This window comes from Aricia agestis, chromosome Z, assembly GCF_905147365.1.
Source record: "Aricia agestis chromosome Z, ilAriAges1.1, whole genome shotgun sequence".
Lineage (NCBI taxonomy): Eukaryota > Metazoa > Arthropoda > Insecta > Lepidoptera > Lycaenidae > Aricia > Aricia agestis.
Genome location: NC_056428.1, coordinates 26,535,746 through 26,551,703, shown reverse-complemented (window position 1 = coordinate 26,551,703; position 15,958 = coordinate 26,535,746). Strand labels below are relative to the sequence as shown.

Here is a 15,958-nt window from a genome sequence, read left to right as displayed (position 1 = left end):
GACATTTATAAAATTAAGAAAATGTCTATACTCTATACTCTTTGGACAATCATAGACAATAATTTTCTTAACATAGATAATAAAACAAAAACCGGTAAATGTTAAAACGGTAAATCGTAGGTAGGTACTTATAACGCATAGACTTAATAATATTATGTCTATGTTAAAACGGTAAATATAGCCCGTCAAAAAAGTCACGACATTAATAGAGTCGCCACTTGTTTCCGGTGTGGCCTCCTATGGCCACACCGTATCCAGTCACTATAAAAGATTTTATATTAAATACAGTTTAAAAACACGTTGTAAATATAATGATTTATAATTATATAGTAGTTAAGAAAATTTGAAATAATTGTTATAGTGTGTGTTTAATTTACGATATTACAAGAAACAATCTAATCTACGTAAATATTTTTGTACAACTCACCTCATCACTAACTTACACGTACTGTAGCAGTTTTCGGTGGTTCTGGTAATGATCTTGTAATGCTATTATGTGTATTTTGTATCATATTATAATAGCATCACCTACTTTCAAAAAATATAATACTGTCTGTTTACTTACAAATACATTATTGGTTCTGTTAAAAAGACTTCATGTAACTTTATGTTACTTATCACAAATATGTCATTAGCTGGTTAAAATTAATTGTATCTATCTATGTGCATGATGGAAGAGACTGCTCTCCACGACACAGGGAATCCTATTGTGGGGAGCAGTGTTTTGTTTAAGTTATTACTTAACGTGTAAAATTATTTTTTGAGGGAAATAAAGATTTGTTTGTTTGTATATATAAAAATGCAGTAACTTGATAAAACGGTTGAACCGATGTGGCTAATTTTAGTCTTAAAATATTCCTGGAAGTCCAGGGAAGGTTTATAAGTGACACGAAGTTCACCGGGACATCAGCTAGTCACTAGTGTTATATATTATATTATAACGCCTACGTGGTCCAGTGGTTCAGAGCTCGGCTCTTGACTCGGAAGTCGTGGGTTCGATTCCCGCGTTGAAAACATGTTATTTCCAAGTTTGGTTAGGATAATGCAGGCTGATCACCTGATTGTCTGACAAGTAAGATGATCCATGCGTCGTATGGGCATGTAAAAAGTCGGTCCAGCGCCTGATCTCTTGACTGTCGTGTCGATCTACCGTCCCACTGGGTTATGAGAGTAAAGGAATAGAGAGTGCTCTTGTGTACTGCGCACACACTTGGGCACTATAAAATTACTCCTGCGTAGCTGGCCTGATTTCAATGAAACTATTTATTATATTATGAATTTATAACACCTGTTATTTAAGTACCCTCTCCCTGAGAGCTGCAGATCTACTTTGATGACCAGTGAAGCTGAGAGAAGCACACTCCTGTTTTATTAAGGAACTACTTATTTAAAAAAATACAAAAAATAAATAAATGAAAAACAGGGTTTAGTTATTTTAATAAAATATAATCATCCAAATAATATTCTACAATGCAGTATTGATACAACAAAGGGACAAATGTCAAAAGAGTGTTGCTATTGCTAAAAAAAAAAGTTTCGCCTCCTAGACATTCTTGACGCACTATAATAAATATAATATATTCTTTGACGTTACCTTTTGTAAAATAAGTACGTCTTATAGTTGAGGCATTTTAATAGGCCACATTTGACATCTGTCTGAATAATCTCCATAGTGAGGTGAGCTGCTTAAAAACATCGACCAAAACGAATAAATCGATACGGACTTGAAATAAAATATTTGAATTTTATGTGTTAATTATAAAACCAAAGACGAATTCCTGTCCTATTATTACTTTTTCTTTTGCAAATTCAAAGAGGAAAATAATACAAGTACATAATTTACAAGAAAAATTGCAATTATTCACTTTTGTACTATCAATATTAATTTCACATGAATATGTGTTACTTTTCACAACGTGGTTATGAATTTATGGGGATATTTCGTTACAAGTAATCAATGCATCTGATTCTACTTATTCGCTTTCGATTTTTAGAGTAACATCCCTAGCGATTAAAAAGAAAAAAGGTCAGCTGACGTAACATTGTAACGATGTCAGTTCTTTAAATCATAATTTGTTTTTTATGTTTAAAATTGCTTATCAGTGAAAGTAAATAGTAAAAAAACTCATATTGGTTATGTTTATAATAAATATGTAATCGTTATCAGAAAAAGTTCATAAATTGTGCAGTAATAACAATGACAAAATATTTATTTTTTTATGTCGTCGTTACAAGACTACCTGGCTCAATTTTGATGAACTGTCAAATGTGGCCTATTAAAATGCCCCGACTATAATTTAATCAGTCAGTTCAGTATGCAGTATGCACAAAATTAAACTAGACGCGTCTGGTAACTGGTTACCAGTAGGTATATATTATAGGAAAAAAATATGGCGTCTAATGAGAATGACATGGTCAGTAGAGCCCGCCGGGGACCTGCGTGTCTTTTTGCCCTTGGTGTGCGTTGTAATACATATTATAGGATTCCCTTTGTGCTATCGTTCGCAGTGAAATTAACCGGTCCGGCTCGCCCCATCGTGTGCAAAGCGCCTCTAATCCGACGGGCTACGCTCCTTAAAATATTCTCCGTGTTATAATACCTACTTACATGTTTTGTAAATGCTATCAAATAAAGTTTGTCAAAAAGTGAAGAAATTAATAAGTGGCAGCATCGTAGTGTCATCCCTTTCAAATCAATCTAAGAAAAAAGGGGATGACACTACGATGTTACCACTTTTTAATTTCTTTACTTTTTTGACAGACTACTTTTTTGTTTTTCCTTTTTTAAATGTGTTGATATTTTCAACTACAGTCTACAAAATATATATGTATTAAACTTAAAATTCTAGTAATAAATACTAAGACATACAAATAATTATTCATATTTTGCCCAATTAACGAAATAAATTGCAGCACCATCTTGACTTGTTAAGTCAAAGTATCTATATACAGTGTTTTCCTTTCTCAGCCCATTTTTACTCCAAAACAATAACTATTATTTTTATTATTTCTCTATGCATTAAACTCCTAAAAGTAGGTAAGCACAAATCTCGCAAAAAAAAAAACTGGTGCTCGGAGGTCGGAAGTTGGGCTGCGAGTGAGATTTGGTGCATGACGCATAGCGCATGCCTGATACCAGAAAATATCGTTATATTTACCGATATTTTTGTAACGATATTTTTTGGTTTTAATGTTACTAGATATCGACAAAAAATACCGTTATCTGTCTACCATTATGAAAATAACGGTACGTAACGATATTTTTCGGGTATTAGATAACATTATGAAGCCCTGAAGATAAGTCGCCTCTTTGACAGTTTTTAGTTCCGATCCTAAATAATCTTGGCGCTGCCTGTGACATAACCACAACAATGGCCTTGGATACCGAAAGTGTGTTGCTAAAATGTGAAGTTCAAAACTTTTTATTAAGCAAAGATATCAGTAAATTTGAGAATAATTTTCAACAGTAATTAAAGTACCGGTATGAGGAAAGTACGATGCGGCTAAACGTGGGCCGCCTTATTGAAGAAACTATTGCAATGACAATCCGGCTAATCGTTAAACCACAGCATTACAAAACGGCCCTGTTTCTTAAAACAGCTAGCCGTTATGTAAAACCGCGGATTATGCAATCCGCCTACGACATTCATCAGCGTATAATATATTTCTCTATGGTCCACACAGTCACAATCATAGACATAATATATTATATTATGTCTATGGTCACAATAGACATAACTATAAAGTTCGACTGCAAAGAAACGGAAACGGGACAGGTTTGCCCGGCTGCACATTGTCCGAAATTTCTGATACGAAACATTTGAACGTATGACACATTTGAACTGAGTCATCTGACACATAATGTCAGACGCCCGCCGGAACGCAATTAAAAATTTCTGCCATCCGATAGACGGCATCTGACAACTCATCCAGACCGGACGTCAGGTACAAAATATATGAGTGCGTTCCGGCAGGCATCTGACATTATGTGTCAGATGACGTCGATCGGGTGAGTACTCTGGTGTTTCCATAGACATAATATATACCATAATTATAAGACCAACAAAGAGTGCGAGAGAGAAGAAAATCCTTTATGGAATTATAACAAGATGAAAAGAGAGAGGCAGTCTAATGAAAATTGTAACAACTTTTATTTGACAGGTCGTCAAAAGTCGTCAATCGTTTTTATGCCCTTTCGGTATTTGCAATTTATTATTTAAATCGTATGTTATTTTCAACAAATACTATTATATATAACAATAATAACTTGTGCTGTGAGTGATTGCAGTGTAAATCATAGGAATAATCCTGAAAAATATACATTTCACCCGTAATTAATCTTCATGTCCTAATTGCTACGATGTGTTTATTTTTGCTATATTCTGGTCTTTAGTTCTCTATTTCAAATAAAATATTGTGAATCCTCCCTTTTACTTTCATATTTTGCGTAACTAAAGGTACTATTGTTCCTATATTACACAAATTTTGAAGAAAAATTTTTCATCAAAATTTCTTACATATACGCTAGTGCTTGAATCAAATTTATCGATATGCTTATCGATATTTTACAATAACATAAATCTAAAATAAAAATCATTTACCTTTATATTATCACCTTAATCCCGGCCGCACATTATCCGAAATTTCTGATCAGAAAAATTCGGACGCCCGGCGGAACGCACTCTGTTCATACATTTTGTTGTAGACCCATCATACTAAAAGAATTTCTGACGTGTCAAAATGTATGAGCGGGGCGGGGCGTCATAATTTTTGTGATCAGAAATTCGGAAAATGTGCGGCCAGACTAAAAAGGATATATTATCTTATTTTAACTAATATAATATAACTACTATAATATAGAGTGACTCTAAAACTAGAGGAAGGTTTATATTTATATATCATAATCATTTGTTTTACAGATTCCCTCAAGATCCTCTAATAAGAGGAAAATGGCTGAAATTAATTGGGCGTGTTGGTTGGAATCCCAAGAAAAATTCAACAATATGTAGCAAACATTTCATTGAAAATTTTTAAAGAAAAATTAGAATAAATACTATTTTGGTTAAAGGAGCTATCCCAACTTTATTTGTGCCAGTAAGTTTGACAACTGTTGCACTTGTTACTGAAGCAATTATTAAAATTAAGCAATTATAAGCAATTAATGCTTTTTAGTTCATTTAAGATTATACTTATATGAACTAAAAAGTATTAAATAATCCTTATTCTGTACTCAATCTTCATAATTTTGAAGTCGGTACCAGTCCTAAGTACATAAGTTGCTGTTATACCTATTCTGTCAGAGAACTGGCGTTAATTAGGTTAGCTGGTACCGATTGCAAAATAATGAAGATTGAGAACAGAATTAATACTGAGTACAGAATAAGAATTATTTAATACTTTTTAGTTCATTTAAGTATAATATTACTATTGTCATTGCCTTGGAAGTCGGTTTTAATTTTTTGTTTAAAAATAATAATTTTACTCATTTTAGCTGTTTTGATAGTTGATACTGGCAATGCCGTACCTATCGCTATATAAATATTAAAAAAAAAATTGACATTGACAAGATCAGCTAGTATTGTGGATTTGGATTTGTTCCTGTTACAAAAGTGTAAACATGGTGTAAACAGTTGCAGAAAACGTCATAGTACGTATGATGCACTTCATAGGGAGTGTTTTTAAAGCATACCACAGCCTTATGTAGCAGCATCCGCGAATGCTCTTAGCGATTGCGCACTAGCGTCTTCGCTGATACGCAGATGTGGGTGCTTAAGTGTGTAAAGGACGGAAGATAAGGTTCCATCGAGCGGAGTTTAATTGGGGTAGGTATAACTGTGTCGATATTTTGTGGGATAGGCACAGGGGCTGTTTATACTATGTGCTTTTTAGTTTCTCAATGTCTACTTATGCCATAATTTCTTTTACGGTTTTCCACACGTACAGTATTTTGTAGATTCTCTCTAATCTCTGACATGACTCTAGAAGATCCATTTTACGTCGTCAAGGAGTAAGTGATTTCCTCATATTGTATTCTAACATCATAATATACTGAGTGTTGATGTTAATGTTGCTGAAATATGAACATGCTCATTAAGTATTACAGTATTAACAAGTAACTCTGCATTTATTTTTATCTACTGTTAGTAAATACTTGGAGATGAGTGTATTTGTAAAATGACAATTACCTTCAGTAAATGGTAAATAGAATAAAACACACATCTATACAAAACAAAAATAAATAAAGTGACTTCTTCAATCAAACAACATGTGAAGTGAATAATAAAACAATTGTACCATCGAGGAAATTAATTCCTAGGCAGTTGACAGACCAACGTCTTTGGGTTGGATCATGTCAATTCAATGTTAATTGTGATCTGTCGGCTGGGTTTGACGTAACACAACCAAACTATGTAGGTATCCCGTCTGCCTAGGAATTAACTTCTCTGATAGTACATTATCATTATTGCTAGTATTCTTCTACAATTATTTTTTACAAATAAAATAAAGCAATAGTAGGTAGTATTCTTAAAAAAATAGAAAAACCTTTTTCTCAGGCAGTGGTTCTCAACCATGTCTTGAGGGTCCATTTTACCAAATGTTAGTCTTACCGGGGACCACCCAGTTAGTTTACCTAAATTAAGGGTTGTTTGATAAAGAAAACAAGGACATCTTTATAATAATTAGCCATCATTTATTTTTTATTTGGCAAAAATCTAATAGTTTACAACAATTAGATTTTTGCCAAATAACATATTTTAAAGTAATGTGATTTTTGTGACTGTATGCTCTTTACTAACTTCTGAATTGTCACATATTATTAGGATGGCTTCATGGACCTCTTGGAAAGCCTCCAGGGACCACCAGTGGTCCACGGACCACCGGTTAAGAACCACTGTCCTAAAGTATAATCAGAACTGATGACTATAGTTTAAAAACATTTTGAAAATTGGTTTACAAATGGCCGAGTAATCGTTGAACATACAAAAATAAAAAATAAAATCGATAGCCGAACATATAACCTCCTCCTTTTTAGAAGTCAGTTAAAAATACTTTCATTATTTAATTTTTAGAGAATTTTTTAGTTATTATTTGATAAAGGATTGCCAAAATATTATCTTTTTATAATTTTGAAATCATAAGAACTACAATAATTATTGTTGGAAATTAGTGTTTGTTAGTATGTTACAGGATTATTTTTAATATTGTTACCAAATTTAGTTTAAAAGGTGCATAAAATTAGCTTATCACATTATAATATATTTTCTCCATAGATTATTTAAAATTAATATATACATAACGACTCTTTAGAGTTTAGATTTTAGAATATATTTTTCTAAAATAAAAATAACATTACTAGGGGCTAGCGTGCTTTGATATTTCTGACAGCAGGCTCTTAAGCATTTGTGTACTATCCCACAAAAAATTATGCATTCATAAATCAATATGATTTATGAATGCATATTATGATTTATGAATGCAGAATTATGTTCTTTCAGTTCTTTATCATTTTTTATTCATAATTCAACAAAAAAAATGTGGGTTAGTACACAAATGTTTAGCAGCGACCAATTATGGTTGTAGACATTCTTGAAGCATTCTTATTAGATAGTACCTATTTTTGTTATTTTTCGGGGCTATGACCCTTTATACTCTTTGTTTGCATTGATGTGATTTGACCCTTAGCAAATACCTTATTCTATAAACACTATATCGCTTCAGTAAATATAATGTTGTATAATGTATTAATATTATACACCTCGCGTGAGCTCTGAGGAATCACAGGCTGGTGGCCTGCGTATTGGAGTGTCCTTGACAGTAAACATAACAATAATATTTTTCCGCTGCTTCATTTATTATTCGCGGAGTTCGCGCACTAGCATTTTTTATTTCGATATCGTTTTCAATATGTTAAAAAAGGAATAACTTGCTATTTTATTCGTAAGATGTTTTTGTTGCCCACCATTTGATGAGAATAAAAAAATCCTTCGTAGAAATAATAACTTAAAAAAAAAAAATTGTGTATGCTAGATACATTTCATATACAACTATCGCTATTTCTCTTTCCTAGGCTCTATTGACGTTGTATTACATTTATTAGTGAGGTGTTTCGAGCGCTAAACAAAACGAGAGGGTTGTATCTTCGCTGGCAGGAGATAGCGAAGTCCCCTGCAGTACCCAACAGTCCTGAGGTAGAATGGACGTCGACAGAACTGAGGAATGCACTACGCAGCATTGAATGGGATTTGGAAGACTTGGAAGATACTATAAATATCCTTTTGTAATATATTTATATAATAATTAATAACATACTAATACTATAGTGTGTGAACGCGTTAAGAAGGAAATAGAAATAGTCAATGCACTTTTGCGTGAATTTATTAGTTAACTAGTAACTGTAGACAATCATTTAAGCGTCTCCCAGACAGACGCGGCCTGCGGTGGCGGTGGCGGTCAGTTGGATGACTTGAGAGTTCTAGGGACGACACAGACACACGCGGCCACGCGGCCAAGTTATCCAACTGACCGCCACCGCCATCGCAGGCCGCGCCTGTTTAGGAGACGCTTAAATCGGTACAGTTGCGTTCGAATTGTTTTTTGATGGATCTATCACGCCCGTTTCTTCCAAACACGATAAGACAATATAGGTTTTATATTTTTTCCTTTCAACAAATTAAAATAAACGTTAATTTTCACTAATATTCATTTAAAGTTACACAATTTTTTTTTATTAAGTTAGTAGTAAAAATAGTTATTTTTGTTATTAAGAATTATTTAATTCTTAATTTTCTTAACCAAGGATCACGTATAGTCGAGAAGAATTCATCTAAGTTTAAAGTAGACAACCGAGAAATAAGCGATAGAAGATCATTCATTGAAGCTACCAAACAGGAAGTCAAGGTAAGATATTATTGTACATACTTACATATTTTTTTATATGCAACATTAAGAATTTAAAACACATTAATTTTTCGTACAAATAATAAAATGCAATACAGTAGAAACTCGATTATCCGGATGTCAGTATACGGAATACGGATTCGCGATTATGCGAACTGCCACCGGAAAATATATTTAATAATAAACATTGATTTTCTGTTTAATTTTCAACAAAGACGTAACATTAAACTTATGCGCTGAACACACTTTTCTTCATACATTCATTCAGATTCTCGAATATTCGAATGCTACACCAATAATAATTAGTCGAGTTCCTACTCTACATTCTCTACCTCTAAAATATGTCTTAAAAAGTGTAAAATGTCCGTCTAAATTCATCTATTCGGGTAAAGAACACAAAAGAAAATAATTTGGTCTGTTTTAGGTTATGAAAGGTAAAATGAGTCTCAATAGGAACAGAGATAACGATGGCACGGCTCGAGAGCCGTTACTGGGTGACGAGAGCCCCGTGCACTTCGGTAACACTTGGACGGCCACGCCCAAATACTCCAAGTATTCCAAACTGGCGAACCAAACCGACAGTCCGAACCGATCGTACGACAACGACATAATGTCGATGCAGGAAAAAATGCTGATGAGTCAGGACGACCAGCTTCATGTTATAAGCAACTCCGTGGGCTCCCTGAAGACCGTGTCCAAACAGATCGGTATTGAGCTTGATGAACAGGCTGTGTAAGTATTTTTAGGGTTCCGTAACCAAAGGGTAAAAACGGGACCCTATTACTAAGACTTCTTTGTCTGTCCGTCTGTATGTCTCGAGGCTGTAACTCAAGAACCGCTATAGCTAGACTTCTGAAATTTTCACAGATTGTGTATTTATTTTGCCGCTATGACAACAAATTAATACTAAAAATAAAATTAATATTTAAGGGAGGCTCCCATACAACAAAAGTGCATTTGTTGGCCTTTTTGGCTCGCAATCCATAATGGCAACACGTAGGCACTTTTTTTACAGAACCCTCAAATATATATGTAGGTACTTTAATAATTGATACTAAAATTAAAATGAAATAAAAAATTAAGGGGTGTTCCCATACAAAAAACACAAATTTTCGCCTATTTTTCCTCTATAACGGTACGGAACCCTTTGTGCGCGAGTCAGACTCGCACTTGGCTGATTATTATTTAACTTTTATAGAACATATTTATGGCATCGCGCTTGAGCGGTTGGAGTCTAGAGTCTAGACGATCATAAAATGAATCACGTATTAATCCATTTTATGATTAATAGCAGACATTAAGAGGAGTCCACACCGCCGTTTTTCCATACAAACGTTGTCCCCTGTTTCCTCCCTGGATAATGCCGGTAGAGTTATGATTTTTTTTTGGATATCTATGGCTACTATTAGCATGTCTCTATGTTTTCTTTTTTTCATAATTTTATTATTAAAAAAGATAAGAACGTCCAAAAACTCAAAAAATGGCCAGATTTTCCTCTGTGTTCAAACACCCAGAAAACAAAGCTGGCTAAAATATATTAAAAAAAATAAAACATAGGAGAACACAGCTCAAGCCTTGCTTTAATTCTTAATGAAAAAAGTACTCAAATCGGTTAAGTTTTGGAGAAGGAATCAGCGGACAACGAATCGAAGATTTTCTGTTCTTTTATTAGAAATTTTGTAGTGTTGTCTCTGTCGCGCTCTGCGGTGGGAGACTTGAGATTGGTGAGACAGTAATACATTTTCAAATACCTATTTTCAATTTCTCTCGCCCCTGGTGTATCCTCTTAATGGTTGGCGAAAATCGTGTAGGAATCAAACATTTTCTTTACTCGTAGTAGCCTATGTCCTGCCTCGTGGTCTTAACTCTCTCTGCACTACATTTCATTAAAATCGCTGCTTGTGAATTTCTTTGCCACAGAGACATGGAATATTTTATTCTGTGGTCTTTATTTTTTAATTCTATAAAAGACGTACAATAAAAATATACTTTGCAGGATGTTGGATGATTTGAATACGGAGCTAGAAAATGCCGATTCCAAACTAGATTCAACATTAAAGAAAGTCGCCAAAGTGCTGCATATGAATAACGGTAAGATGTCAAAATATTCACTAAACATAGTAAATTCAGCCATTTACCCGTCAGCTTTTGTCTCTTTTACTCGTACACGAAAATATTGGTTCTACATAATTATTATTAACCGTAAGATCTTAAGATATCAATATGTTTAATGAAGTCTATAGCCTGGTCACTGAATGTAGAAATTCGGCTATTGAACTGGCAGCTTTTGTCTCTTTTAGAGTGTACACAAAAATATTGGTACCTATTGTTTTTATGATACGAGTATGATATCTTTCCTGTCGTGGCAAAATTAAATAACTGACAAAACCTAGTAGAGTAGGATGGCTTCTTGCAAGGCTACTTCTTCATTATTATAGGACTTACAATAATTATGGATGTGGATATTGTATATAATAATAAGTTACAAAATTGTAAACTTTATTTTAAAAGATTTTTTTTTCACATTTTGTGGTAAAAAAGTGGGCCCCGTGCGAGTTTCTTACGCCGGTTCTTCTCGCCGGGTTAGTTCCCGAACCGGTGGTAGGCATCATGTGACCATCTATTTTAGATTTATTTATTTTAGATTTATTCAGAAATAAAACAATTTTGATTTTGATTTGAACCAGTGCCGAGATATTCAAGTTTTCGTAATCTTTTTGTTTCAGACCGCCGGCAGTGGATGGCGATTCTGATTCTCATCGGTCTACTAGGTCTTTTAATTATTCTATTTATTGCGATTTAAAACGTGTTATGTATGTATTCTTTGTAAATTTGTTTGTAGCGATACATGTAATATATGTTGGTAGCGTAGATAATATGTAACGAGTAGGAAAAGATAGGCAGATGAATATTTTTAATACTATTAGCTGTATGAGAACTCTTTTCACTTCTTAGTGGGCTTAGCGAGAACATTAATTGACAAAAAACGTACTCGTAAGGTACCAATGAAGAGTATTGATAATTTGCCACCTGCAGGCTAAGCATGGCCACAGTAGAAATGAGAAAGAATATAAACGCTGCCAGTTTTTACGGACAAACTGACAGATTTCCTTTGTTAATCCATTACTTTGCCTACTTTACCGTAAGAATAAACCTTTCTATGGTGGCCATGCTAAGTCTGCAGGTAGAGCTATATTGTAGTCTTACTGCCGCACTCCAGAGTGAAACATTGATAATTTTAGACAATTTTGACATAAGCCTATATACATTATCCGTCAAACTCTTCATTAAATTGAAAGTTCATCATAATAAAAATATGTCTCTGAGTACGGCGGTTAAGGTCTTTTATATCAATTGTCGTGTCAAATACCTGTCATAATACGTCACGATATAGCTGTCTTATTATGTCTGTTTGACGCAACACTACACGAATGACACAACGGCTACATAGCTCCACTGGTAAATTAAATATCGAAAACCTTCATTGTTTTAAAGTATGCCAGCAATGATATTCTATGTTACTAACGTAACTAGATTGGAAGTTTACGGTAGCAACGCGTTGCCACTTCGAAGATGCCTGCAGGCATATCTCACATACATAATGACATACCGAATATATGACTTGACATTGTCTTTTGAACAAAAAAGTGGTTACGCATTTCTGAGAATCTTTTGTAAGACATTGCTACTCTAGTATTTTAGAAACTCATTGTATGCCAGCGTCAATGTTACGAATACGTTGCTTAAGCTAAGCCCACAGTTATTAGCAGAGCATATGAGATGTAAATAGTAGCCATCAAAGTATACTAAATTATGTAATCACTAATCGATAATGAAATGTAACATAAAATATGTTATTAGTATCTCATTGTTAAGTAGACAACGGAATGATAATTTATTTTAATAAGTATCAAATGAAGAGGCCTAATTATAAGTACTATCGTAATTCATATTTGGTCACAATCTGTTTTTTAAAACCATTGAAATTTTTTGACAATATCGCTGTGCCAATATTCCAATATCATTCAAATACTTTTATTGTAATTTAGTAACTTCATACTAATTTGAGATAATTATGTCCATGATTTCAATTCTGATTTAATAAATTAAATTTAAACTAATTTAGTTAAATTTAATTTATTAAAATGAAATTAACTTTTAATCAAAATTGAAATTCTTTACGCTCTAGTTAAGTCATAAACAATCACTAACTGCCGCACTCAGAGACGATTATTAATAATTGTCTTTTTGTAATACAATGAAAATTTTGACAGATAATGTATGACACATATGTCAAAATCTTCGTGTACCAAATAAAGAATTTTGCTACATGTGTATTTTCGTACTTGGATGACATGCAGATGTGACTTAACGACATCAATAAAAAACTATAAGTAGCTCTGATTCTTCTTTGGCACATGCATTGTGAATTTATGATTCTTAAGTGACATTGACAGGAGGGGTTTTTATAATGCCGCGTTCCACTTGACGTTAAAAACGATCAAAACGCCCAAAATGCCTCCTATTTTGAGCGTTTTGCTCGTTTTTAACGTGAAGTGCAACGCGGGGCAAGTTGGCGTCGTCACTCTAGGCACTTTTTCTCAATTTTCCGTTGGGGAAATTCCGCGTACCCCGGCAGTCTGGGGAGGGCCTCCGGGGTATGTGAGACTCCCCGGGGCGACGGAGGCCGCGTCCAGGTATTGGTAAAGTACTCCACTAAAACCCCAACGGTGTTCCTTCGCTTTAGGCAGAGCCACGGGATGCGTGGAATACACAACCACGAGAGATTCTCTATTTGAGCCTACGCTTTAATGTACTCTACAAGCTTATAAAATATTCCGGGACCACTAATATTACACGCGTATAATGGTTATTCATGTTGACAAATATTTAGCTCCAGAGGTTTGGCAAAAAATGGCCAGCTCTTCTTCTCTATTTCTTATAACCATCTTGCGTCAAGTTCAAAGTTATTGTATTGATGAATCTAGAATATTATTAGCTAGCCCAGAGGTACTTATTAACCGATCCACGCCTTAAAAATGTTAAAATTCTAAATAACCATAAATATAACATACAATATTCTTATGATTCCACCACGTAGAGTAGGATACAGTGTACTCATATGCTCTGCTAGACGTTTAAGGCAAAGGATAAGAGAGAGCCCACGTTCGACAGAAATTTCTCTAATTTGCATTTTGATCATAAACACTAGCTCACTCTTAATAAAGTCTATTTTTTAATAAAGCTCTGTCTACATGGGTTTTAAAGAAAAGTGGACTCTATTTTGCGTCCCCTAGAGTCGGAATGCAAAGTCGTGCGTGACTGAAACATTACTGTAGACCTGCAAGGTTTTAAGGTAGGGTTAGACGCTTGTTCTGACGTCAGTTCAGTTTATCATGGTACTAGACGTTCCGCGCGGCTTCGCCCGTGTAAATTAGATATAATTTCGCAGAAAAATATGTCTACAAAAATAGCCTATGATCCTTCACGTGGTCTACTTCTTATCTGTGCCAATTAACAGAAAAATTGCTCTAGTACTTCGTGAGATAAGCCCTTTCAAATAATTTCTCCCTTTTTTTCCATATTTTCCTCTATTCCTTCGCTCTTATCAGTCTTAGCGTAATAAAATATAGCCTTTAGCCTTCCTCGATAATTGGGCTATCTAAAACTTGAAATAATCTTTCAAATCCGACCAGTAGTTCCTGAGATTAGCGGGTTTAAATAAGCCCTTTCAAATAATTTACCCCCGGGTTTTTCCACAATTTCCTCTATTTCCTCGCTTCTATTAGTCTTAGCGTGATAAAATATAGCCTATAGCCTTCCTCGATAAATGGGCTATTTAACACTGAAAGAATTTTTCAAATCGGACTTGTAGTTCCTGAGATTAGCGCGTTCAAACAAACAAACAATCTCTTCCGATTTATAATATTAATATAGATTCAGTCAGTTGATAAAATGATCTTACTTTATGCTGACATCAGACTGAGCTTTTAACCCTTTAATAACTTACAGTAATTATCAATTATAAGACCATCAAAATGTGATCACCGATTCAATGCCTTTCTATTGACAAAGATGTAGTACTTACTTTTGTTTACATATCAACCGCGGCCTCTATATACATTCACATTTCATCTTGTGACTGTACCTTGATGTGGGTACGCCAGGCAAGCATCTAAGCAAGCTGATAAAGTAGGTACTTGCTCACTTACCCGCTGCCTGCCTAGGTTGTAAAGGTACCATCGAGGAAATTGATTCCTAGGCAGTTGACGGACCTACGTCATTTGGTCGAGTTATGTCAATTCAATATTATGATCTGACGGCTAGGTTTGACGTACGTTTGACGTCTGTTTGACAAGGATACGAGTACAAATACGAAATCAGAATTTTGTGCAGTATTATCTGAATTAAATGAGCAGAGCATAAGACGAAAAAATATACTGATTTTTGGTTTACCCGAACCACAATCGTACAATTCCAAAGAACGTATTCACTCAGACGTAACGCGACCAGATTATGTAGGTCTGCCAACTGCCTGTGAATCAACATCTCTGAATATACAATAGAATTGTAAGTAAAATGTCTCATCTACATTACATTGTAATGTCCATGATATTAGATAAGTATACTTACGTAGACCAGGGCCGTAGCTAGGGGGGGGCATAGTGGGGCAATGCCCTACCTTAAAATCACAATGCCCTACCTTAAAAATACCAATAATCGGCCAAGTGCGAGTCGGACCCGCGCACGAAGGGTTATACCGCGCACGTACCGTTATAGAGCAAAAATAGTATGGGACCTACCTACCTAACCCTTAATTTTTTTTTTATTATTTATTAAATTACATATATTATTAAGGCCTTTGTGAAAATTTCAAGTGCCTACCTGTTGTCATCATTGATAGTTAAGCAAAAAATGTTAGAAAAATCACGTTTGTTGTATGGGAGCCCTCCTTAAATATTTAATTTATTTTGTTTTTAGTATTTGTTGTTATAGCGTAACAGAAATACATAATGTGTGAAAATTTTATTTCTCTAGCTATTACCGTTCTTGAGTTACA

At 34.3% G+C, this 15,958-nt stretch overlaps 1 protein-coding gene across 1 annotated transcript; it reads left to right on the top strand.

The window, feature by feature from the left end:
- The first annotated feature begins 5,829 nt into the window (after positions 1-5,829).
- Positions 5,830-11,708, top strand: LOC121738540 (syntaxin-6). The gene is made up of 6 exons (XM_042130676.1): positions 5,830-6,007; positions 8,099-8,268; positions 8,804-8,898; positions 9,323-9,630; positions 10,895-10,989; positions 11,625-11,708. The coding sequence occupies exons 1-6, from the start codon at positions 5,973-5,975 to the stop codon at positions 11,699-11,701; spliced, it is 780 nt and encodes a 259-aa protein (XP_041986610.1). The 5' UTR covers positions 5,830-5,972; the 3' UTR covers positions 11,702-11,708.
- The last annotated feature ends 4,250 nt before the right edge of the window (positions 11,709-15,958 follow it).